General features: G+C 36.7%; 1 protein-coding gene across 5 annotated transcripts in view; it reads left to right on the top strand.

The window, feature by feature from the left end:
• Positions 1–4757: 4757 nt before the first annotated feature.
• The window catches only part of ZMYND8 (zinc finger MYND-type containing 8), a 56246-nt gene continuing 35027 nt past the window's right edge, over positions 4758–25976 (top strand). Inside the window, exons 1-3 of one of the 5 annotated variants that reach the window (XM_086760375.1) lie at positions 4864–4898; positions 5115–5302; positions 14670–14740. In XM_086760375.1, the coding sequence (XP_086616501.1) occupies positions 14716–14740 (25 nt within the window). In that variant the 5' untranslated portion in view covers positions 4864–4898; positions 5115–5302; positions 14670–14715. Of the gene's footprint in view, positions 4899–5114; positions 5303–7561; positions 7583–14669; positions 14741–25976 lie in introns of those variants that run through there. The other 4 variants (XM_086760377.1, XM_010117908.2, XM_086760378.1 and 1 more) reach the window with 4 other exon arrangements.

Here is a 25976-nt window from a genome sequence, read left to right as displayed (position 1 = left end):
TAATAGGACTGGAGTTCAGTATCATCCAGACGTGATCCTAAATGATTCTTCCCTAACCAAAGTAGTGACTTTGTTTTCTTGGGGAGAACCTTGATGTCAGAATAAGTGCTATGTGCAGGATGTCTCACGCTTGGACATTAGAATCCCTTGGTGAAACACAGACTTCTTTCAGGATTTTGTACCTAGTTCTCTTGCAGGGTATCTACATTCCCATAGCCGCAGACCTTGCATGTGCTGTGAGTTGGACTCATTAGCGTGTTATCACAGAGTAGGCAGGATAATAAATCCACTGGCTACACAGGTGTAGTTCAACTGCGTGGTGGATATGCTTTAGGTCTGACATGCAGTGTATCTGCATGTGTCTCACAGCTGCTTTCTGGCCAACTGAAAATGTATTTGGCTGCATATGAAATACTAAATAAATTATATCTGTTAGGCTTTTAATATAGAGCATATAATTTAAATATATAATAATGAAAATCCTGTTTTATACAATATATCCAACAGTGCAGCTCCTAACTGTTAAATCTTGGAGAGACTGGTTCAAACTGGGGGAGAAAGGGATGAAATATATGGGCTTATGCCTTAAGATAACATAGACTGTAGCACCTCTTCTAAAAAGCTGCAGCTGCTAAAGGAAAGGGCTGAAGGGTGCTTTTTTTTTCAGGTATTTTTGGCAGATGATTGAACATTAATGGAAATTTCCTTTAGAAGGAAATGTACATGAGGCAGTTGCACAGCATGCTAAAAATGGCTGTCAGGAGAAACTTTGCCAAGGCACCAGATAATCAGTGTATATTACAAACAAAATCAGCTTTTTAATCTGCAGATAATGAGTGACATTGTGATCCAGAAGAAGTAATGTAAACCAAAAGTATTCGAATATATTGTTCAGAAGGACAAATGCATGCATTCGTCTGGCCACAAAGCCTTTTAGGCTTATGGGCAAATCAGCTGCCTGCTGGGCATAAACGCATTCTCCAGTAATTTACAAAATTACCAGCCTTCTTAGACATGTCACTGTTTTTAGCATCCAACCTACTTTTAAAAATCTCGAAACTGCCTTTATAGACATTTATTGTTGGATTCTGTATTAGATAGCAGTCTTATCTTCTAGTCTTCAAGCAGTTACTGATACTTTGACAGATTCACAATAAGGGTGAAAAGGTGGAAAAAAACTCTGAAAAGGAAAGACACTGAATTAGTGTTTCGTGTTTTTATTCTAGAAAGTAGGGTTGTCAGTCAATGACTTGGAAATCCAGGACCAAGCTACAAGCCCTTAATGGAACTTCTTTCCCCTGTATTTTTTTTTTTTGTTCTTTTGTTTTTTTTTTTTTTTTGTCTTCATCATCCTTGGAAAATATGACATTCCCTCTTTCCTGTTGTGTATTTGTTCGAAATGTTATTTTTAAAGTTCCATCTTTTGTCCATCACCTATTGTTCCCTCTCTGAGTGATGATTAACCCCCTATAGGAGTACATTTCAAAACTCCAGTTTCTGTCATACAGATAAATCTCTTCCTTACTGGTATTTGTTTAATTTTGAGGCTTTCAGTATACATTAAGTAGTATAGTCCCTTACAACACTGTCATGCTTGATGTGTACACTTTCTGGAGATTATGCACAGTGGGCAGAGCTCTTTGCAAAGCACTTCTAACACTGTTGTATTTTAATTTCCTTTTAACTGAATTCCTGCTTTCCATCTTTCCTTTGGTTTCTCTTTAGCCTTTTTTTTCCTGCCTCACAACCCTGATTTCCCTTAACATCTCCAAAGCATTGAAAAGGACAAATACTAGCTAATCTAATCTCTCCGCCCTCTCTTCTGCTTTAACAAAGCTTTTAGCTTCCCCTGTCTCTCTTCTTTGTTTTCTTTACCTTTCTTTCCCTTCCCCCTCCAGAAAAATCACCACTCCTACGTAAAAGAATGGGACAAGCTTCAGTAGGACATGCGGTCATTGTGACTTAACAGACAAAATCTGAATTTTCCAGATGTACCTGTGTGTTGTTATACCAGACTTGTACTTCCTGTTGTAAAATCTGTGTATGGACAAAAAAATAGAGAGAAAGATATTTCAAGCTTTCCCTTTCAGATCGCTGACAGAATTCTTTTGTCTGTTTTAGCAGAGTAGTCCAGTGGCTGAATACAAATACTATATTCTCTCTAATATGCTTTTAGAGTTTTGTTTTTGCTAATGATTGAAGGTTTGTAAATTTTTCTTTTGTGTTCGGGCCACCATTTCCTTGAATCAAGAGGATAGGACCTTAGGCCTTTTCTGAGGCTGCTTCTGTTCCTATCTGTCTGCTGCATGCTGATTCTCTCTGATAGGTCCGACTGTGTCAGTTTGGCAGTGTTCCCAGTCACCATCAGCATTACTGCATTCCCAGAGTCCAGTCTCAGTTAGCACAAAGCATTGACAAATTCAATGTATTTAGTTTTGCTCCCTTGCTGTACTTCATAGAGATGAGGTGGTTGTGTGTTGGTTTTTTTTTTTTAATAGAATAATATTAGAGTAGAGCAGTCAATCAATGAGCATAAATTTACCGCGTGGAGGAATAAAAAATAAGATGTTTGTGTTTTATGTTGTGGGTGATATATGGCATAGGCCTTTAGGAATGCAATTAAAAAGAAACGTAGCTTGAATGGTTCAAACTGTTAAAACTGATGCCAGTATGCACTTGAATGTCATGCATTTGCAGTGTGTTCTTGCTGCTGTAGTGTGCTGTATGATTCCCTTTATAGCAGCGCTCTCTCTAGTTTCTGCTACATTCCTAAAACAGAACAAACTGCCAGTGTAATCCATGAGCCTTCCTGCTCCCTGCCCTGAAAAACGTTGGCAAAGCTAAAAAGGGAAAACGCTTCCAGCAGGGACTCCAGAATTACTTATGAGATGAGAATTTTTACTCTGGGCTGTTAATCTGCTGTTACAGCCTAAAACGCAAGAATACAAAAAATGTAAGCACAGCGATAGGATGGTTTGGCAGTTTTCCTGTGACAATGATATCTCAAGAAATAATCTGAATGCAGTATGGGACAATGCAGAGCAGATTTATTAATTTTACTGAGTTGCATAGTTATGAGTCATGATGGCTGTCAAACAGAGGTTTGTGTGGTAAAGTAGTTGTATCATGAAAGGTGCTGGCTGGAGCTAAGGGAGGGCATTAGTTTTATTTGTGGTGGTTGCTTCTGAGATCACTAGCACTTGAGTAAATGTACAGCAAAGTGCATATTCTGTTTGCAACTGGCCTTGATTTATGGGAGAGGGTTTTCGATAATCGGTTTGGCACAGTCCTAGATTTTGCATGCTGCATTGGAACAATGTTTACTTTGCTTTTGTTATTTTAGCTCATTATTTAATAATTATTGTTTCACTATTAAACCTCTCCCTCTACAACTCCATTTGTTTGGGGGATTTTTTTTTTTTTTAATAAATAAACCTTTGATAGTATGCAATATGCTTCAGAATCACCTTTTCATCTGCTGTTTCCATAGTAATGTGTTGATGGCTATAGAATGATAATGCCGTGCTACCTAATACAGATGCAAAATTTTGAACAAAAATGTAAAGGCTTGTTGAGGCCTGTCTAAAGATTTGATCTTTAAAATCTTCACGTGAAATTAAGACTTTCTTCCTTCCTGGCATAGTGATAAATCCTCCCACTTTCACTGCATTAGGGAAGAAAATTTAATCACATTTTTTAATCAAATGCTTAGGAATTGGCCCAAGATCAAACTGATTGCTTACATGCCGTTTTGTCATTTTGTTTCATTTGCAGAATTTTAGTACAAGATAAAAGGTAAAGCAAAAACATCTGAAAAGCTATATTAGTGTTTTTGTGAAAACAGATGGATAACTTACCACGTAGAGAAATTTACCTCTTTTTAGGGCCTGTATTTGTGTCTTAAAAAGTACCAACTCCTACAGGGTTAATAGACAGGAAACTGCAGCTGCAGCCGGCTAATACGGAAGTCAGATTTTTGTGTAACAGACAGCCTGAGCAGGCCGAAAGGTGGGGGCCGGGAGCGGGGGGGGGGGATTGGAGAGCACAGTATCTGCTGTGATACTGATATTTTGGTTATGCTCTGCAGCGTTTTTGTAAACAGGCAGGGCACGCACTGAGTGGCAGCAACCCTCTGTGATACTGCAATTTCAGTTGTATAATAGTTGTCGTGGAAATGAGACTTGAAGTTTTTCCTATTTAAGGCTCGGCTTATCACAATATCTAAAGAAATCACACTGTCGGTATACGGTTGGTACGGTAGGTGTTAATATACTTAAATTCTAGAATAGGAGAACTCTCTCTGAATTTTCAGTTATTAATTTCAGTCCCTCCTGTGGATGTTCACTTTTGGTATGTTTTGCTTTCTTTCAGCGGCCTTGATTTCTCCGTGCAACACATTACAGAACACCAGCAAACTGAGTTTAGCTTTTTGTTTATAAAGAATAGCTTTTGTGACCTGGGTGAACTCATCCTCCTTCAGGTTTAAATATCCAAATGCCTTCAGTAAGGGCATGTTGAGACACATTTGCTCAGGCAGGCAGTTTGCGATCACTTCCCTCTGCTTGAAAATCTGTGTATTTTATGCGGGGAGTGCACATTTGGGGTTTCTTTTCAGGTTTCTTTTGCTGAACGGGCCTAGCTTAGCCTGTCTTCTCTATGCACAGGATGGCTCCTGCTTGCCAGAGCTGCACAAAGATAATCGCTCAGGAAGTGTTTCAGCCAATCCCCTGAAGCTTTACATTCAGATTTACCAAAGCAGCCAATCCGGGATTAGCTTTTATGAGGAAGACAGATCATCAAGCTGAAGTGCCAAGCCCTTTCTGCCTGAGTACTGAGAGCCTGTCCTCCATGTTTTATAAGTATTGACATAACACTGTGTTAACAATGCATCCACAGAGGTAAGCCTTACTTTTTACATTTTTTTTTCTCTAAGACCTATGAGTTGTGGGTTGAGAGTGTGATTCTCTGTGATTTGTTGTGCAAAACTCACACCACAGCACTTTATTAAGTTGGAACTGTTTAAATTTGCTTTCTTGGGTCACATGGTTAGTAGCCATTAGCCACAGCTTTATTTTGCAGACTGGCAAAAGCTTGGCATACCTACTTCTTCACAGGAGGATGGTGTTTTTAGAGTTTATCAAGATCCTGGTATTCCAAAGAAGCTTTCTCTCTCTGAGCAGTTTGCCAGCACTATTGTCTGTTGTGTCACATGCCTGCTGAAGAGAAAATGGAAGCTAGGGAGCAGATGCATTTAACTGCCCTACAGGGAGTCAAGCAGGGATAATGGCAGACAGAAGAACAGGCAAGTTTACCTTTCTAAACAGTGAATGGAATAGCTAAGATAAGTTATCTCTGAGAAAATATGGGATTTTTAAAAACCTAGACATCAGCAAAAAGTGCTAATGGCTGATTGTAGATATTGGGCCTAGGTGGTGGTGTGCTGTTGCATCATGTTTTTTATGCAGCTTATCTTAATTTAAAATTATTATTGAAGCTTTTTTTCTTGCAGGAGTAATTAATACAACGTGTTTCTCTTTCTGAGGGACAATGTATGGTTAATATTTTGTTCCTTTAAAAGGGAGTTTTTATGCTGCAGATTTTGGAAATGGGTTGCTGCTCAATAAAATGCAGCAGTACATCTGTTTACAAATCTGATTCTTTATGGAAAATGTTTTTGAACTGTTAGCTTTCTTGTTTTACATAGTTCAAATGAAGTAATGTACCTTTTATCTGTGCCTTTTTGTTTTACACTGTATCAGTCACAGTTCTGTGTTGTGGAGCCCAGAGGATATAAAATCATGTTTGGTTCATGACAGTAGTACATGTTATTCGTTCTTGGAGTTTTTTTCCTTTTTTTTTTTTTTTTTTTTTTTAAACTTTGATTTAATGCTACGTAATTATGTCAAGAAATTCCTTTTTGATCAATTCCCAAATCTACCAGCCTGTTGTATCTTATCTGGAAAAATGAGATGGGTGCTTGAACAGTTGGTAAGTAAGCAGCATGCTACTCTCTGAACATTTTTAATAGTCTTCCAAACATTTTATTTTTACTAGGTCAGTTAGTCCAGTAGATGAAGCAATGTTAGTGGTAAGTCATATAAAAGATCAGATTTGCTTAGTGTCCGTTTTAAGGGACTTGTACATGTAAACTGTTCCAATTTGAATGCACTGTTTTTTTGATAATTTGCCTCTAAAGTTTGAAGCTTATACTTCCTGTTTACCTCAGGCCAGTGAAAAATATTCTAGTTACTGTTTGTTCATAGATCATTAATTACCATGTTTGTAGGGTAAAGCGCATTTTCATTGTTCCTTAGGCTTTTAAGGTGTGATGAAAGTGTTAGTACTCAGCAATGAAGTGACCTTATGAAGTAAAGTAAATAATGCTTAATGAGCATATGTTTCCTAATACTATACAAAGTATAATATCAGAAAACTTTCTTGATTTATAACTGATTTAGAACATGTGCCCTTTATTGAGATTTTAATTGTAGCGTTTGCATTGTTGTTCTAACGAGGTGTTTTTCAGTGATCACCAGCATTGTTCCAAAAGCAGAGGAAGGATGCTCTTTTGTGCTTTTAATGTAATTTTTGCACTTGTTTTAACAGTCTACACACATTTCTGATTTTAGGAAAAAACTTAGAATTAGGCTAGCTTTGCAAATGACTGCATCGAGACACAGTTACATACTAACTTTCATAGAAGGTTGCCATGTATTTGATAACATTTTGTAATGTAGCAATTTACCTCTTGTTACTTGTTTGCCGGTATGAGTATCTTTCTGTGAATATCTCACTTTGCTTAACAGCTTCCCACCCCCCCCCGAAGGATTAGATTGTAAGAATATCTAGTTCAGTTTGCAACCTGAAACACTGCTGGGTTGTGCCACCGAGTTTCATGTGATAGCATTTTTGTATTCAATTTTAATGCATTTTCCAGCATACATAGAAGTGCTAACATAGCTAAGAAGTTATTCTGGTTTTTGTTCTTCAGTTGCTAAACACATAAATTACGTTTGGACATGATTATCCTAGCAGTAGTTTATACATATTAGCAGTTTACTTTCAATCCTAAATAGTGCACAACTTAATATTTGTTTAATATGAGGAAGCAGGAGTAAGCGATCTGCAATCAGAAAGCTTGTATTAAAATGGCTCCCACAGGTTTTGTTAAACTAGGATCTGTTTCAAATCTGCACCTCCAGACACACTGCTGACAGTGAAGCATATTTGTATAAGCTGGCCTTGTGCACGTAATGAAACATAGCGTGGTGAGTCTGTTAAAGTTCACTATTTTTAATCACTCAAGTATAATTCTTTTATAGTTCACAAAAAATAAATGTCTGCATTGCAGCAAGATGTCTGAGGCAAGGTAGAGACAGCAGTGTTGTTTTACAGCTCAGTCCAATCGCACTGCTCGGTGGAGTACTTGAGCCAATAGCAGCAGAGGGTAGGTTAAAGACTGACAATTGCAGTGGCAAGACTGAGAAAGGCCTTCTGGAAATTTCTACCATCTTTGTTCCATCTAAGTAAAGCAAATTCAGCCAAGCTGAAGAATTTCATATATTTTTGGTGCTTTGTCAAGGTATGATGTTATCACTCACTTTCATAGATTGCATAATAAGAAGCATTCTGTGCTGTTTCTTTCTACTGTTTAGGACAGATGGAATGTGGGGTTTTGTTTAAGTAATAGACATAGGGGAAAAGCACGTATTCTTTCTACCCAAGACTTTACAGGACTGGATCTTGTTAATATCACAGTTAAGCCATGTATGCAGCAATGTAGCTGAGGTTTATTCAGCTTGTAGCAAATGGCCATTATTCTAATGTAACTAGCAGTTAATCGTATAATTGCACTTTAAGTTTTCTGGCTACTAAAGAGTAATTTGAATTGCCCAGGATGAATATGATTAGCCATTATTATTTAGTGCCAACATCCAGTTACTTTTGTAATTAGCTGGACAAAGAATACAGTGGGGGGGGAAACAAAGGCGTGATCTGGATTATAAATTATTATGAAAACAGTAGCTCTTTAAAAGCTACATGTCTCTCTCATTCTTTGCAGGCAAGCTGTTTTAGTTGGAAGCTAAATGGTGCTAGGGAGAAATTGAGTGATTTCTTTAAACAAATGACGCTGCTTAACATACTGAGAATGAAAAAAATGCAGAGTGTAAACCACTCCAAATGTGAAGTCTCCCCTCCACACATCAGGCAGGAGTATTGAAATATAGGGGAAAACCTACATTGCTACTATGGAAACATGTAATAAAAGGAACTTTATGCTCAAAAATCATAAATAGGTAGTTTATATTACAAATTTAGCCCTTTATATTGGTGTCCACAAACTTTGATTGGCTCGTCTTCCTGAGGTGTCTTCCATTTTGTGATATCCTTTTTGCGTGGTTGGTTGTGTGTGTGTTTTTTTTCCTTTCCTTCTTGCTTTGTTTACCAGTGTATTGGCCATGTGGATCCAGTAGCTGAAAAGTGATAGGTCATGGTCAGTTCTTCATAGTAATGGTGCCACTCCAGTGTAATTGGTTAAAGGGTGATAAATCTCAGTAAAAACTCTCCTCTCTGTCTGGAATTCAGGGTATTTATTCGAATCTCCTAAATATCGTGGAAGTTGAACATAACCTTTACTCATGTAGAGTGTAGTAGACAGCAATTTTCAAATCTCGTTATTTTGTGAATCCCTAATATTTTTCCCGTGGATACGAGTCCCATTATAGTGAATTTAAGCCTGTTAGACTACGTTTGATTTACTTAGTTATTGTCTGCAAACCCGTTAGTGGTAGTACACTGGCTTTGAGGGTCTGCCAACCAGAGACTGAAAGCTGTCGTAGTAGGCCATCAAGCTTGGCCCTTAAATTGTATTCAGAAAGTAATTTAAATGTATTTATTAATAAACATGTCTTGTATTAATGGATTAAAGTCTAGTTTAGAAATTGCTACATAGGAACTGAATTTTATTTATTTGATACAAGTTGTCTGTCATTCTTATGTTAACCCTTTATTGCCAGTTGTCATACCATCTGTGTTTCATACTGTGAATTAAAACCAGCAGAATGTTAACATCCTTAATTTAGCCAGTATAAACCTTTACTTTCAAGCATGATTGTTCTCAAATTATGTTTTTAGGATCTGAAATCTATAGCTGTTCTGGTTGCCTTGCTTGGGCCTCCGCTCTATAGTTTATAGTCTTAAAGAAGACAGTATGACACCAAGGATCTCCCACCCTCCGCTGATTTTCTCTTTTATGGAGCTATTTTGAATGTACACTGAATAAGAATAATGTTTTAAAAATAACCTAAATGTTCTTTAAATTAAGTATCTATGTATATTTACTTTGCTTGTTATCAGAGGTGACTAGCTTAAACATTGCTGTATGTAGATAGCTGAACAAGCATTTTGTATATGTTAATTGTTTAATTAAATTGAGCATTTTGCAAGGAATTCTGCAAAAGAAAATGTTAAGTATGAGGTGCGCAAACTGGAGAGTGAATCTAAAATTGAGTGATTTCCTTAGTAACCTGTGACTTCACAAAACTCCCTATCTTGTGCCTTTTTAGTTAAACATTTGGATGTCAGGTGTCCTTTTGTCGTACTTTACCATTTCTGATATTTAGATGCTTGCTTTGAATATAGCATTGCTGTTTAAACAAGAGCTACGGTTATTGAATAAACTGCTACCATTTTAGCTACAGTACAGGAATGAGGCAGTGCAGTGCTGTCAGACGCCATTTTAAGAATCCTGCATAAATAGCATAGCTACCGATGAGTAAGAGACTGTTATAGGTGAGTGCTTATACAAAGCTGCTATTTATTCAGCAAAGGCATGCAAATATTTTTTTTTCAAATTTTTATTGAATGCAGTTTTTTTGGAATCATTATTTAGAATTGCTACTCACAACTGTGATATAGGAAAGGCAGGAATTGTCTTAAAGGTGAAGTTCAATTTTAGTGCTTGCAGTCTTACATCAGGGGATTTTTTTTTGTCTCGTTTTCTGTTATTTAAAAGGAAAAATGAATTCCATAAATATATAGTTCTTGATTTTAAATTAATGTGTTTATTCCCTAATGTAGGTCTAGATTGTGTCTGTGGGCATTAGCTGTTTCAAGTCGTTTTCCATATCTGTCAGTTTTTCTTGGTTAAATGTCAAGGTGCAATAGTTCATCTGCAACTTTTAATTACTATTTGCAGTTAACATAGGTTAGAACAGCTTTAAATATTTTTGTGTATGTACATTTTTTCAGGTGAGTACTACTACTAATACAGAAATTATTTTTCTAAACAGAAAAGTCAGTATTTTATTTACTGGTCTGAAATTTGAAAAACTGAATTTCATATTAAAAAACCTACCATCTCTTCAGTTTAATAGAGAACATATTTAAAAATAAGACTGCTGAGTTCTTTTTGCATTTTTACCTAAATACCAATAAATCTTGTATGTTTGCAATCCTTATTTTTTTTTCTTTCTGTCACCAACCATCCCCAAAGGAATAACATTCACCCCTTCTGCCCTCATTCAGACATGTTTAAATAATTTGTATGAAACAAATTAGCTTAACATTTTAGAAAAAATTTTTTTTTTTTTTTTAGATTTTTAATGGGTGTTCTAGTCAATTGACAGTGAAACTGGCAAAGCTTAAATTCAATTTTGTTCTTAAAATATGTTCCTCTGTGTTCTTTCATCTTAATGAGGAAATAAGAGTAGCTTTCAGAATGACATAAGGTGTTTGTTGTATTCATCTAGGTACTTAATTGACTATATACCAATGTCATTTCTGATCTGCAACCTCAGAGCATCACATTCATAGTACACATGCATGATAGTAATGTGTGCTATCTGAAATAACAGCTTTAAGCTCTGCAAAAATGAATTCTCCAAGTAAAACTCTCTAGAATAGTCTGCTTGATCACACGGTTGTTGTTTCCGTAGAACTAGATGCTTGTTTATAATTATTTTGCAGCTGGTTTTAATTTGCTTTTTATTTTGTTGTCAGTAACAGTAAGATACCTGTCATTAAGAACCTGTTTTTCTTGAGTTATTCAATTTGAAATCTTTTGCTAATGACATTTCTGCATTTGGAAGTTTCTTCTTTATAAAGCATTTTCAGAATATTGCTTATATTGATGGAAGGTGCAAAGCTGAAAAGATCTGTCAGCTTTAGAAAAGTTACTGTAAACTTGCTGTGAATTGCTAGCATGTATTTACAAACTTCAGTCTTGAAGATTACCGCTACAATCATCACCGCCACCATTCAAACAATGTCATGTTGTGCAAGTCATAATACATTACAGCAAATAAAACAATGGGAGATGCTTTTGAAGAGCTGTGACTTTTAAGCATGCTTTCTAGCTAAGTCTAATAAGCTTATTTAACTGTTCCTCCTCAACATCTGATTTTTTTTTAGAACAATCTTACACAGTGATTTTCTTACACACTTAAATGTTTGTGCCCTTAAAAGACTGAGCGAGATTAATTATAGTAGAGAATATGGAGATGCAATCTGTTCCTCTGAGGCTTGGTTTTCATAGTATAGTAGATAATTGCTGTATTAGTTTTAGTTGTGGGTGACGCACAGTGTGTATGGACAGGATATATGCACCTCCATTGCTAAGAAAAACGAAGAACCTTTGTGTCAAGTGATAAATGCATTTTTGACTGTTTGTTTATACTTAAAATCTTTGGAAAGCTGTCTTCAGGCATCTTTTATGTGTCAAGTCACGATACTTTCTTCATCTTGGAACTGCTTATGAAGAATGTTCTTCTTGTCTCTAGAGATCTATTGAACACTCAAAAAGGTGATGGAGGAAACGGGCTGAATGTCCTAAATTAAACTCAACAGATGGGGAGAGACAGGTTTAGAGCTGAAGAAACCTCATATGCTGTAACGAATATGTAGGAGTCCTGACCTGTAACGCCCCTGCAGTGCTAGGTTTGGGCCCACAGGTGCCCAGCATCTTCAGTCAGCTCAGTAACTTCCTGGCCTACTTTGGTCAGGGATGTAGGAACAGTTCCTGCTACTGTGTTGCTGTATTGATCTGTTACACCCCTTTCTCAACTCTCTCTAATACTGACTTGTAGCAACTACTGTATGTTTCTTGTTGTATCATGTTCCCCTGAGGTTGTGATTTGAACAAAATGGCATCCAATAGATTTGGACGAGTCTGGAATGTTATGATTGCTGTCCTGTAGCTTAAATGTGAGCTGGTGCTAAAAGGATATTACTCTCTTCCCCTTTTCCCCACATATTACACTCCCACTTGATCTTTTCTGCACATCCAGCTGCACAGTGAGCGAGATCACAGAACTAACTCAGTTAAAATGAACGTGATTTCTGGGACAAAAGGTTAGAGATTGGGGAAACCATTCTTTTAGTAGCAACCTGTGTAAAATGATCTTAAGACTTCAACCTGAGTCTCGTGAAGACTTTGTCTGTCCTAGTCTGCAGCTGAAGCTGGTTCTATATTTTAAAACCAGGTAATGTGTACTGCCAAGTTACTTCACTCTTGGCAGAATTAGTGTGTATTATAACATATCCACCTGTGTGCATTATTAATCATACATACATGATGTTTTAAAAGTATGATTTTTGTTATAGTTTGGTGATATTGAAATAGGATTTTATAAGGGGGAAGGGGAAGAAGAAACCAATGCAACATGGGAAGAGAACAATGAACCCATCCCATAAGCCCATCACTTCCCATTGCTTAGGAAAGAGAATGGGTAGAGGCAAGTGGTGCATGAAATGTTTTGGTGTCTGCAACACACTGCCAGCTTTGCTTTGCTGGAGGCCCTTTGGGAAAGGGTGTAACAAATGTGCAGTATAATTGATCTGCCCATGCGTAGTAAATTGGTGAGCATTGTAGTACAGTCAACTATGTTATGCATTTAATCTGCCCATGCAAACTAAATCTGAGAAGCATTGTGCTACAGTCAACTGTGCTACACATTTGCCATAATTTTGGTCACATGAGTTCCTTTCCTTGCTGCTGAAATTAACAGAATAGTCCATGAGTTGGGAGAGAGGATGCTGGTAGAACAGAACTTCTCTTAATTGTTTTATGACTTTAAAGAGCTTAATTTCTAAATTATTGCTATGTACAAATGACAAGTAAATAACAATGATTTCTGGAGTTCAAAGATCTTCTCAGCTTTGGATCTTGCATAGATTGAGCTTGGTTAATTTGTATTTAATTTTTTTTTCTGATGTAACTGTCCTGCTTAGAAGTGTGAAAGGAATTGCAACCCAACCTCTCAGTAGCTGATAGTTGATTAAAAGTAGCTTTGACAAATACCAGACTAAAAAGTCCTTCTGCTGGTAAGTTTTACTTTGTTTAGGAAGCTATTTTAACTTACACCAGTAACAAAACTCCTGCTAATATAAACTGTTTGTCAGGCTGAAGAGTTTCTCTGGTATAAATGTAACCAAGTCCTTAGTGTTGTTTTCGAGCTCTTATTAGCTGTCTCAGGCAGATTTAACCACAGTGGCTAAAGCAAAGGCCTGTAGCTGTCCTGGTGGTCTCTGTGGTAGAAATAACTGTCCCTAGAGCTGGGATGGCTGAATGGAACCTCAGTCCACTCCATATCAGCAGTAGTTTACAGTCCGCCAGATCAGTGTAAACTGGTATCAGCAACAACTGAAATTACCGTCCTAGACAGTAAGATGTCACTACAGAGGAAAAGGCCTACATCCTGCTTCTCTATTGTGTTATGGTGGTATTAATGGACGGCTCTGATACCTACTTCAGGCATCATAACCTTGTTTGTCTATTATTTCGAATTTGAGCTTGCTTCAACATCATGTTTTCTTTTATCTTTCATCAATGATAGTGAAAACTCCAAAAATGGAGTGTAACTCAATATTCGTTCTAGTTCTTTTTTCCTCTCCCTTCCACCTTCCTTCCCCAAACTGACTTAACTAGCCAAATTTGTTGAGTTATTTTCTTGAATGGCATCACTATAAGAAAGTAGAATATCAGCAAGATATAGTTTGTCATATGCTTAAAAATTTAATCCTGCCTGGAGTGAATTAAAACTGTCTATGTAAGATTGAATGGTTGAATGATAATAAAAACTGTGTTCTGTTTACTCTTTATGATAGTTAATAATTGGTGGAATTGTATTGCCAATAAACTGTAATTGTTCCATTTCCTGTTACATAGTCTAGTTTAAAAATCCTTGCAATTATTTGTATAATAGTTTTTAAAATTGCATGTTACCTTCTAATTTTGCAAGCTGTTCTGTGTTGCTAAATCTCTTACTTCAGCTGATCTATTCACTGATGCTGGTGAGTGTTTAAATGTTACCAGGCATCTGTCCACACAGTTTATAGAGGCCTTAGATCAGGAGCTACCAGGAACAGAACTTCTGTTTGTCTGTCACATACAATTTATACATATAGTGACATAATCTTTAGTACATGTTACAAGACTTTCATTACTGTGAAAATGTTACCTGTGTAATTCGTAACATGCAGCTTACATGTGTACTTGGATTATTTCTCTATATATTTTGGTCAGCTCTGGCAAACAGCAAACCTTTCATTTCATCTGAAATTTTAATATAGTTGTATTTGACAGTGTTGTGTTGAATGTCAATACATGAAGTTAGACAGGGACTAATAGAATCTATAACTATTCTAATTCACCTTTTTGAATCCTGCAGCTTGGCTGAAGAGGAAATAAAGGCAGAGCAGGAGGTGGTGGAGGGGATGGATATCTCCACTCGATCCAAAGGTGAGTAAGAAGGAGTATTTGATCTATGTTCTACAACATACACACATTTGTAAACCAGGATAGTGAAACTCTATAGTCTACTACAAAACTGCTCTTGAGTGAAGACTCAAGACTCGTATTTTTTACAATGACTATTGTATTTTAGAAAGTTTTAATTTTTCATTGGTTTTTATTAGATGTCACACCCCTCCCCTTGTTTATGAATAATGAACTTAAGTTAAATGATGAAAAAAAAATCACCCTCATGTATCATCTTACTTATCATGGTTTCCTTTAAAGTACTTTTAGATTTGCAATGTAGGAGAAAATAATAGTAGTAGTAATAATCAGGTAGTATTTCCTACAGTAATAAATCCTAATTTTCCTAAGAACAAACATAGTAGCATTTCTATTTCCACAAAAATTGGTCCCATTAGCAGTATGTATTTCAGGGATATTTACATATCCATCGTATTAACCCTGAGGTAAATTAAACTTGGTGGTGGTATTGCAGGTGACTGAGAATTTCTGTCCTTCTGGTTTCTAGAGTTTTCCCATTTTCCCTATGAATAAGTTACTACAGGCAAATGATGTTGTCTCTCAGTATAAAGAAAGCCGAATATGTAGCCATCTATATTAGTGTAAAGATTCCCACTGTCATTTGGAGGCGGGGGGGACAGAAATGCCCTTCAGTCAGAATACTTGCACATAATTGTTTACTCCAGTTCATTGTAATTGGCTGCCAGCTGCCTGTCCATCTCCTTTTGTACTTGCAGCTGACTTCGCAGCTCAGTTTACTTGAAAGCCATTTCGGTAAAATGGCAGTAATAGTTACTGTGATCCTTTTTAAATTCTGGCACATACTCACTTATTCTTCACAGTTCTACTACAGGGGCGATAAGTCTAGTTAACTCTGAATATGCAAATGTAATTGTCCTGAAAGTGTAGCACAGATCATCTACATTCCTTTGGTTTTTAATAAGGCAACTTGGGTAGATAACATGATTATAAAATTGCATTTAGGTCTTATGTGCATTAATGGACAGTAATTTTTTTGTTTCAGTTCTCATGGATGGTATGGTTAGATGAGGTAGCATATATGATCTGACAGCTCAGAAGCGATTCGCTTGCTGCTTTTGCTCCTTCTCCCTGTCCTTTTCTGCCTTCTCTGCTTCTGGTCTTGCATGTCAGTCTCCCGTCACTGGACTGCTTTTAATGTTTACTTGTCTCTGGGTTTCAGTTTTCTAAGCCAGCAGAAAATAAACTATTTTTTGTTGCTTTAATGATTGCCACTGAATGGAGTAAGCTCCCATCTTTATACTCCTACCACTTACTTCCTTTGTGTGAGATCCCAGCCATTTGAAGTTTCTAACCACCTTACCAATGGAAACATTTTTCTGCTGTTGTAGTGACCAGTTTGTTTGTGAGAATTTGGCGAGTTCAAGAGCTCGATATCAGAGACAAAGGTGGATGCATTTAGCTGCCCATGAAGTCTCACTTCAGTTCTCCTTAGAAAGGCTGTCCCACATATTAGTACTGATAAGAACTTCACATGCATCAAGTGAGCTAAACTATTACTTATGTCACTCTGACATAACGATGTCTAAAAGTAATTTTTGAGTCTGATACCTATTTATGTACATGTCTGCCTTTTAGTGCTACTGCTTTACTCAGCCCAGAAACAGGTGTATGGTCCATACAAAAAGTTGCAATTCCCTTGCATTAGCTCTAGTGCTGGTGTGACCTTAAGGTGTACTGTTTCAATGAATTAAGCCACAGAAAACTTTTAAGGTTTTTTTTTTTGTAGTGTTAAGATGAAGTTTCCGAGAACACTGAGCTGATTTAATAGCTTATGGTTATTGAAAGGGTCAGTCTTTCATCTCCCAGCCTTCTTAGCCATGTGATCTTGCAGATCCCTTTGCTTTATGGGCTCTAATTAATTCAAATTGTTCAATTCAGAGGGAGCTAACCTGGCAGAAAGAGACTCAAGTTTTTATACTGAGTTTACTGTTGGTACAACTCCCTGAACCAGCTCATAGGCAATTGGTTTGTTAAATTTGACATCTATGTTGATGAAGCCCATGCCAGCACCATTCTAAGGGCAAGAATAACAACCAACCACACCAAGCCCTTACAGGTACTTACTTTTTTTCAGTGAAGAAGTAATAAGGGTTGTGAGGAAATGTTCAGACTTGCCTGTAAGCCATCTTGCTTTGTTATATTCCCAATCTAATCTATAAATTAGTGGTAGAACTTTATACTAGTTGAATATGCAGTTTTGCATGGAAAGTAAAAGGATCATAAATGTAATCTGAATAGTACAAGAGCTGACCATATTATAGACCTGCTAAAATTAATCTTTCTGGGCTTCTGTTATTTGGATTGAGACAAGTTTCTGTGTTCAGTGCAGTGTTTCTACAGGAGAAAAGTCACAGAATTTTAGAACTGTTGCTATACACTATGTAAGGCGGAAGAAGGGCAGCAGGGTTCTAAACTGATGAGATACTGGTAACAATGTTTTCTCTTCTAATATTGATCTTGATCACAATTTTGCTTTGTGTGTTGTAGATGAAAGGATGTAGATGAAATTGACCCTATATAGACAAACCCTTAAGGGAAGCATTGAGCTCTTCTTGGTTTATTTGTGTTTTTTGATGGTCTGAGAAACCTGTGCAGGAGATGAGTCAGTGGTATTGTGTAACTTCAGACTTGTCCTGGAGAAGCTGATACACTTCAGGTTAGTAATCTGACTGCAGTTCATTTGTACAGCTCATGTGAGGCCATGTCTAAAAAAAGTTTTAGGAAAGTAAATTAAATTGCTTTAAAACCAATTAGCATGATACAGACCTCTTCGTGAACTTTCTTGTTTTGGTATAAGAAGTTTAATGGCTATAGATTAATTCCAGTTCAGTTTAATCTAAGCTGAAACATGCATTTTTTAGTCTGTAACTAAAGTGTTAACATAGCCTTTGTATCTATTTAAGTAAGGTGGTGGTTTCAAAGTAGCCTAAGCTGGTCCAACTGCTTCATGCAGCAGTTTTATCCACTGCTTTCCTTACCTGAGCTGACAGTAAACTGAACTATAAAACGTGAGTAGTTTTCTGCTAGCTTAGTATGCTGAAATGGCTTGGTAGACCACCAAAACTGGTGTAAGAGAGAGCACGGGAATATACCGCTTGGGTGCGGATGTGTAGAGCTTTGTAAGTCAGCATTCAGATAGGGTTGGGCTGTAAGTAAACTATAGCTTAAAGCCATAGTTGACACTTATGCTTTATATTGTAATATGTAAGAATGGGTCTATAGCATTGGTCAGAACTATGCAGGCCTCTACGCTCATCTTCAGCTGCATTTTTCTACCCTTCTCCTTAGGCTGGCACTGATGCTTATGCTGTTGTATAGTAAGTTGTCAGGCAGCTGGTCTAGCTGAAAATTAATATTTTTTTTTAGTATTTGTACATTTTTTGTAGTTTTTGCTTCAATCATGAACCGATTAACCCTACTATTACACAAAAGTGACTGTCTGCAAAAAGTTGTGAGGACAGACATCTGATGAGGTGGGGAAGGAAAAGGAGAAGGGTTATTGTAGGAGTTATAATTTAGATCTGCTTATAAGCTGTGCATGTGCAGCTTTGCTGAAGACAGTTTTAAAATACACTACTCACTTGATCAGAACCAGAAAGCATAAGGCATCTGAGAACTGGAAATGGGAACAGACAGCTTAAAGAGAATAAAAGGAATCCAAAACCACAAAATGGAGTCAGCAGAGGATTTCTTTTTAGTAAAGGAGAAAGGCCATGGGTAAGATTATAATAGTATTTTGTTCTCTGCATATGATACATTAACATATCTGACAGAAATATCTTGTTTTATTTCTGTTCCAGCCCTATGGCCTACTTTTTAAACCTTGTTTATTAAATATTTCAAGATGAGGCTTGCAAGGCTTTCTGGAGAATTTTATGAGTATTTCCAGGTTGTGATTCCAGAGCAGCATAACCAGCTTAATTGTTTGGTGCAGTTCTGTCTTCACTTGCACTTGTTTGCTTTGGACAGCAGTGAACTCTCCACCGTTTTTTTTCATCCTATTAACCTAGAAGATTTTTTAATTTTTTTTTTTTAATAAGTTATTTGGTTAGTTTTCTGCTAGTTTATCTTACTTACCTGCCAACAGTAGTTAGTTGTGGTGGTGGATGGACTTCCATGTAAATTTCACGTGTTTAAGCTAGTACTGTAACCATTGCCTGTCTAGTGACTAGTCAAAAGGAGCTTTTTAACTCTTCATCCCTTATATTTCCTTTGCATCTATGCTGGCTTTTAGCCAGTTCTCTCTGAGTCAGTTAAGGACTTCGATATAGAAGTAGTTTTATACCTACTTTTCTCTCTAAGCCAGATTACTAGGGAGCTGGACAGATGTCATTGCGAGAAGGAAACTTGCCCCCATCAGTGGCACCTACATGGTCTTAGCTTGTCATAAAATCATATACTGAGACACTGCAGCTTGATGGTGAGAATTCTGACTTTCACAGCTTTTGCATTGCTGCAGGTTTGTTTTGAAGGCTTTGGTCTTAGGGGCTTCTATCAGTGGTAAAAGGTTCAGATATGTTGAATATAAATGCAAAATTACTAGTGAAATGGAATTTCCAGACCATGTTATATATTTTCTAACAGTTTCATAATACTACATTGTGTATCAACTTTCTGTGCAGTGATACCAAGTGTTTAATCACACAGAGGTGAGATTCTCACTCCAATGTGAAATGTAATTTGAGAATCCTCCAGTGAATGGCAGTTTTTGTCTCTAGTGTGGAGCCCTTGTTACTTACTAATCAACAGGGAGTCTTCAGGAGTGCCTTGGGTCAGCAAGTCCCCCTACAGCCAGTCTCTAGCTTATAAACAGTTTGCATTTTGCATCTCTTATATTGCAACTTGTTGGGAAGCGTTTCCTTATCTTCCAAAGTCCTACAATGAAAAAACAAGTAACAGTGTCTCTTTGTACTTGTGCAAAATTGTAATATAGTAGGAGTTCAACAGGATTTAGACAACCATGGCTAACCTATGTTATTTATTACATTAAGCAACTGGATTGGGTTAATTGCATCAGTTGAAGTTTCTGGAATGTAAACAGGGCTTTAGTGGTTGATTGCAACTGCATCATGTTTCAAAATTCTGACATAAGTTTAAAATGTCTCAGAGTTGAGTATAAGTTCTAACAGATAGGATGAGGGGTAATGGTTTTAAAATAGAGGGAGGTAGATTCAAACTTGATATAAGGAAAAATTTTTTTACACTGAGGGTGGTGGAACACTGGTGCAGGTTGCCCAGAGAGGTGGTGGATGCCCCATCCCTAGAAACATTCAAGGCCAGGTTGGATGAGGCTCTGAGCAACCTGATCTGGTTGGAGATGTGCTCCTTGCAGGGGGTTGGACCTTTAAAGGTCCTTTCTAACCCAAACTATTAATGATTCTATGATTTTGTTAAGTGTGTTGAAGATAATTAAGCTTCCTGTAGTATTAAAGGTAACGGATTTGAAAAATCATAAATCTATTAGCAACCATTCAGGATAATAGATATAACTGTGAGACTTCACAGTTCTGAAATCCATATAAATTATGGCTTGAAGCCTCTTCTATCAAATTGGACTGTAATGATGCTGACAATGCAGTGTTGCTTCTTTTTCTCTCAGAATTCGTCATTGATTTCCCTCTACCCCATTTAAAGTACATGGATTCACAGCTTTTGAGGAGGAGGAAAGAAGAGAGAAGTGACAGTCTAGGTGGAAGTCAGTTTTCTGTTTTTGTTCTTATTTCTTCTAAAGGCAGAGTCACACGTTTCTGTGGGGTAATAACAGCTTAAGCTGTCTTCGGTCACCTTTGTTTTCTTGTACCTTCTCTCATGCAGCCTTCTTTTTTAAGCTGAACTGTTTCTTACAGCCATCAAATGAATTCTTCATGAATCTGCTTTCATGAAATTTTTGTTCTTTTGTTCTGTTCCATTTAATCTAATTTAATTCCCCAATCTAGTTCACCAAATGTTGGAAGAACTATTTGTGTCGTAATAAAACAAATAGCATTGGATTGGGAATTAATGTTAACAGAAGTAGCCTTGGGCTGGCGCTGTTTAAGTAACGCTTCTGCGTAGTGTCTAAGTTATGTAGAACAATTGAGTAGGTTTCTAATTGGAAACATTGTTCAAAATATTGCATATTTGACCCACTTGCATTGAGATATCAAGAACCTACTTGCATCACAGAAAACATTTATTGGTGTATCTAAGTCTCGATTTACTGATATCCAGTACTGTTCCTGGAAGACTAAATGCTTTCACTGAAAAGATACGTTACTGTTTCTGGCTCCTGGAAAACCAAAATGACTGCTAGTTTACCATCATTATCACAACTCATGTTGAAAAGCTTATTTTAATTTTTTTTTTTTTTTTTTTTTACTGTTTAAACAAACATGTTTCTGAGTTTTCCTCTTCTCACTTTCTGAAAATTTCCAAAAGATTTTCTGAAAATTTCCAGAAGATAAGTTTTGTTCTACAAGCAGTAAATATTGCCACTTTGTAACAGCTCATTTTTCTTAGGACATGTGTTTAAAATGTAAGAAAATTAGGTACAGAACTGATAATCTTCATGAAATTTCAGTAAACTTGATGTAGTAAAGATAATTTTTTGATTCTGTGCCTTATTTTAAAATGTAAAACTTCTCTTCCCTTCAACACCAGCTCAAAAAACCAGTAATTCTTTGCTGACAGTAAAAAGCTTTTATCCTGCAATTTCCACACTTTTTGGGAAGGGTTTTGTTTTGTTTGCCTAACCTTTTTGTGAGGTTGAGTTAGAAAATCATCATGTGTAGTAAGACTGATTTTGTCAGGCTTTTCTTAATTGGCTTGCTATCCATTGCACTGAGGATGCAACGCTAAGGCAATATATGCTGATCTAAGTCAGACCTGCCATGCTCGCGTGCTCCTTCATGTCAGCCACATTTCCATCCTTTTCCTTTATACTGGCACTGTCAACTTTGTGACTTGTTGCTATGCCAATTCAGCTGAAATGAATTTTTGACTTTTGTGTTGGTTTTGGCCATATCAGTTATCTAAACTGTCTTGCTTCCTGGGTTAACAAATAACAGTGCTAGAGAAAGGAAAAGTGAAGAAGGTGTATCTATGGAAGGGCACTGTGAAGCCTTAACTTAGATCTGTGTAACTTGCTGCAGATTTTGGCTCTCATTAAAGGCCTTACTGGTAGAAAAGCTCATGCAAGTGTAATAGATACTTAGAAATACATATGTAGACACCATTCCATTTTGTTTGTAGTCTGGAATTACTTTGATTGTATTTAGCTTAACAAAATTTTAAAATTAAAAAATAAGGTATGTGGAAAGGAGGCGTAAGATGTCACTGTCATTTAGTCTGGTACTGAGCAGTTTATGCTGTGTTCTTACAGTACGGCATACTGATGTTATTTGTTTTCAGGAAGAATTACATTTGAGTATCATGGGAAAAGCAAGGAAAATAGTATTTTACTTGTATACATTTTTTGAGTTGGCACCTGCTTCCACTGAGAGAAGTGAGACTTCTCAATTAGTTGTCAGGGATTATTGCCATTGAATGCTCACACTACAGCACTTGACAACGTATAGAACACAGAAAATATGGTTGTGGTCTATGCTCCATATGCTGCAGCAAGATAAGATCCCTGATGTACAATAATAACATACTTTTCTTTGTTTTATAGTTTTTTCTAAGCTAAATTATATTAAGTCACTATCATAGTTTATCCGCTTTAAAACTGTGTTACCATCACATAAAATTGGACTTTTAAAATAGTCATAAAGTGTGAAATTAAGTTGCTTTAGGGTTTAAGCACACTTTAGTCTGTCTCCTGGGAGCAGTAGTTACTAATGTTTTAGTCACATGATGGTGTACTGAAACAAAAATTTTAAACTTTAGATGAGGCTCAGGTTAGCTTGTTGTTTCCCAATGGATGGTTTGTGAGAGCACTCACAGGTGCTTATGTCAGCCTTGGTAACATTACAGACCAATTAATATTAACCTAGTCATGTCAAAACAGGTAGCTCTTAATGAGAATTTAAACAGTTAGTTCAAGTGTCTATTTTTTCACTTGTGCTGGAAACACTTTTTTGAAATAATGCTAAGAAAGTAAAATCCCACACTCAAAAATCAATAAATAAGTAAAGTTGCTTGGCAAATTGATTTGTTAGTACAATTGGTTTGTCCATGAAGTGTTCATTTATTATTTTACTGTGATGCCCTTCATTTACTACACAGAACATTTAATTTCATATTAACCTTCTGAGTGCTGAGTAAATGCAAGTAATCTCAGCTTTTTCAGTTAGAAAATGTGTGTGCAGGAATTGACGCCTATCTGAAAAGTTTGATTCAGGTTGACTCGCTCAGTATACGATAGGAGTTTTGTAGAAGACGCAGGGAGATTGCAGGGATATGTGCTGACTGGTGATGAACCAGCATGGTGAGGTACTCTCCAAAGTGAGACCATTCTTGGTCATTACACACCTTTTAAAAAATTAAATAGAAGAGATTACACAAATACTTGCTGTTCCTTTTTGGAGCAGAAACTTGAATCCACCTCCTAAGTAACTGTACTAGTCACCAAGTTATTGCATAATTTAAATCGCATCTTTTTTGTTCTGTCCTCTTGGACTTGTTTCACTTTGTTGAGGCAATAAATATTAGGGTTAAACTACATTGGGGAAGTGACCCAGGTTGAAAATTAACTTTCCTCCTGACAGGTTATATTAACAGGGATAAATTTCTTTATCTGGTTCACTGCACAGCTACACAAACTCTGTTAACACAGCTGGAAGAGCCCCAAGGAGGAAGACGAAACAGTGAACACTAAATGGGGCATTGCTGTGGAGAGAAATTAACATAAAATACAACTTGAGCATTTTTAATTTTAATTAGAATTTAAAACTGTAACTTCAACAATTTAAGTAGATGAGTCCATTCTTATTTTACTTGAACTGAGTTAAAACATTGTTCATATTATTAGGTCCCTCACAGACTGGTAAGTTTGCAACATACAGTGATAGTTAAAACATTAGCCTATTCCACTAGCACAACTAAATCTGAAAGAAAATACTTGTGCTTTGCTGTTTTCCTGTCTGTTCTTTAATTTTTCCAGTTACATCTTACATTGCCTCAAGAAAATATCTGTGCATTTCAATAGTTTGCCAGTTGGAAAAAGCAGGTGTATTTCAGGTCAGTTTTGTATGTTGTCTGTTAGTCACCCGTAATTTATTTGAAAATCCCTAGTATGCTCTGGCTTGAACCACAGAAGACAATTACACTAGATAAGTAGTTTTTAAAATCATTTAACCGAGCATGCATGTCTGTCAGATCATTTGGTTAAATTGGTATTGAGTCAATACCTTTTATGTTGAAGTGTAGTTTGGATTTGGCTGTGACTGAATTGTAATTCAGTTCTGGTTTAGCTAATAACAGTTTTAACCATTTCCCTGACCCTGAATTAGTTAGTTTAGGAAAAAACAGCATTTAAAAGTGAGAAGCATCCCATTATGGGAACAGGCCAATGATGAGGAACTTTACATCTGATTTTCTTCTTTCATACTTAGATCTGAGGCAGAACACATAGTGTTCTTCTTTGTAACCCCCACAATCTGAGGCTGAAGATCTGAAAGAAAACTGGTGTGTGCTACACTGGTGACAGTGTTGTACTTCAGAGTAAGAAATAGAAGCCAAAGGGCAGAAAAACTATACTCTCCTGTTACCTTCCTGGTTTAAGCTGTGCCTGCATATGTACAGTCTGGAAAAAAAAGAAGCTGAAGTCTCTTCGGTGAGTTCTGGTCAGGGCTTTATTTGCTGGAGAGAAACTCAGGCTCTGAGATCCTTGCAAGTGCTTTGAGGATGATGTTTGCTATAGAAAGAGACAATTCTGCAGATCTGTCTGACTAGGAAAACAAGGATTAAGGCATGGTCAGCACTTCACAGTAAGAATAGTTTACTTATGACTGCCTTTATGAATGTATGGAAAGTATTTGTTGAGAACTGCAAATTATAATAAAGAAACAAAGACTTATATTGTACATGCTGTTCTGAGCCATCTGGTGATGAAAGATGAGAAAAGGTATGGTATGATGCTGTTTTTTTCTGGTCACTCTGAATGCAAGCAATTCCCATGCTGAATAAGCTCTGTTCTACTTTAACCAAAAAAAAACCCCAGAATTCAGAGCTTGTTTTCATTTTAGGTTTGATAGCTTTGGTTAGGATGTGGGTTTTGGTTTAGCTGACACTGATGCTGCAGTGTTTCTTCCAGGATAGCTGTACTGGCTCAGCTCTCTTGGGGTGTATGAAGCATATGCCAGCCAAAGGAGTAGTTCTGCCACCTTCTGTGCATAATTAGCTAAACAGAAAAAAATCCCTAGTCTTTTGTCAGCATAGTTGCACTTGTGTTAGGGTTTTTGTTGTCGTAATTGCTTAAAGAGGAGAGGAGGCAGACGTATTTTTTCACACATTTAGGTGACGTACCTTTATCTGGCAATTCTTTGTATTGTCAAATCAATTTAAATTTTGACCTAAATAGAGTGGGAGGCAAATTTGTTTGAATTGAAACAAGTCAAGTAACAATAATGGTCTCAGACACGTTGTATTGGTTTAATTTAGCCTAGACATGTCAGAATATAACTGCTCCTAAGTGCTTCCTAGAAATATAAAAGGGGAGAGGTGGAAAGGAAAAAAAAAAAATCACGTCTAGTGTCAAAGGTAGCTCAACACATGAAAAGTTTTTTGTTTGTTTTAACTAACTTAACTAATTTTTGCCAAAATGTTATAGCTTATGTCAACAGAAAAATTTCTCTGAGGGTTGACACTACATTTCTGCTAGGTGGCACTGCTGAAACAGCTGTGCCTGTGTAACTCTAGTGGCAGTCACTTCCTAGGGTTGTTGAGATTACATGTGTTGTTAGCCTGGTGCAGCTATTCTAGATGAATAAAACTCAGGATGCGCAAATGCTCCTACATTTCTCTTCCCTTCTTCAGTTATATCTTCTTTCAACTATCTTTTTATATCTTTTTCATATTTATTTATAGTTTTCTTGATTCTTAATTGGTATCTTGACACATGTTACCAAGTTTTTGGTCAATCAGAAGTCACTATATAGGACCGTGTTTTCCAGATCCAGTGGGGAAAGGATATAGGATCATGGCAGTCATCTGTTTGATTGCTTCTGGCTTCTCTCAAATAGCTGCTGAAAATTGT

This window comes from Chlamydotis macqueenii, chromosome 16, assembly GCF_036417535.1.
Source record: "Chlamydotis macqueenii isolate bChlMac1 chromosome 16, bChlMac1.mat, whole genome shotgun sequence".
Classification (NCBI taxonomy): Eukaryota; Metazoa; Chordata; class Aves; order Otidiformes; family Otididae; genus Chlamydotis; species Chlamydotis macqueenii.
The sequence above is the reverse complement of the archived record's forward strand: the minus strand, read 5'-3'. Positions and strand labels throughout refer to the sequence as shown.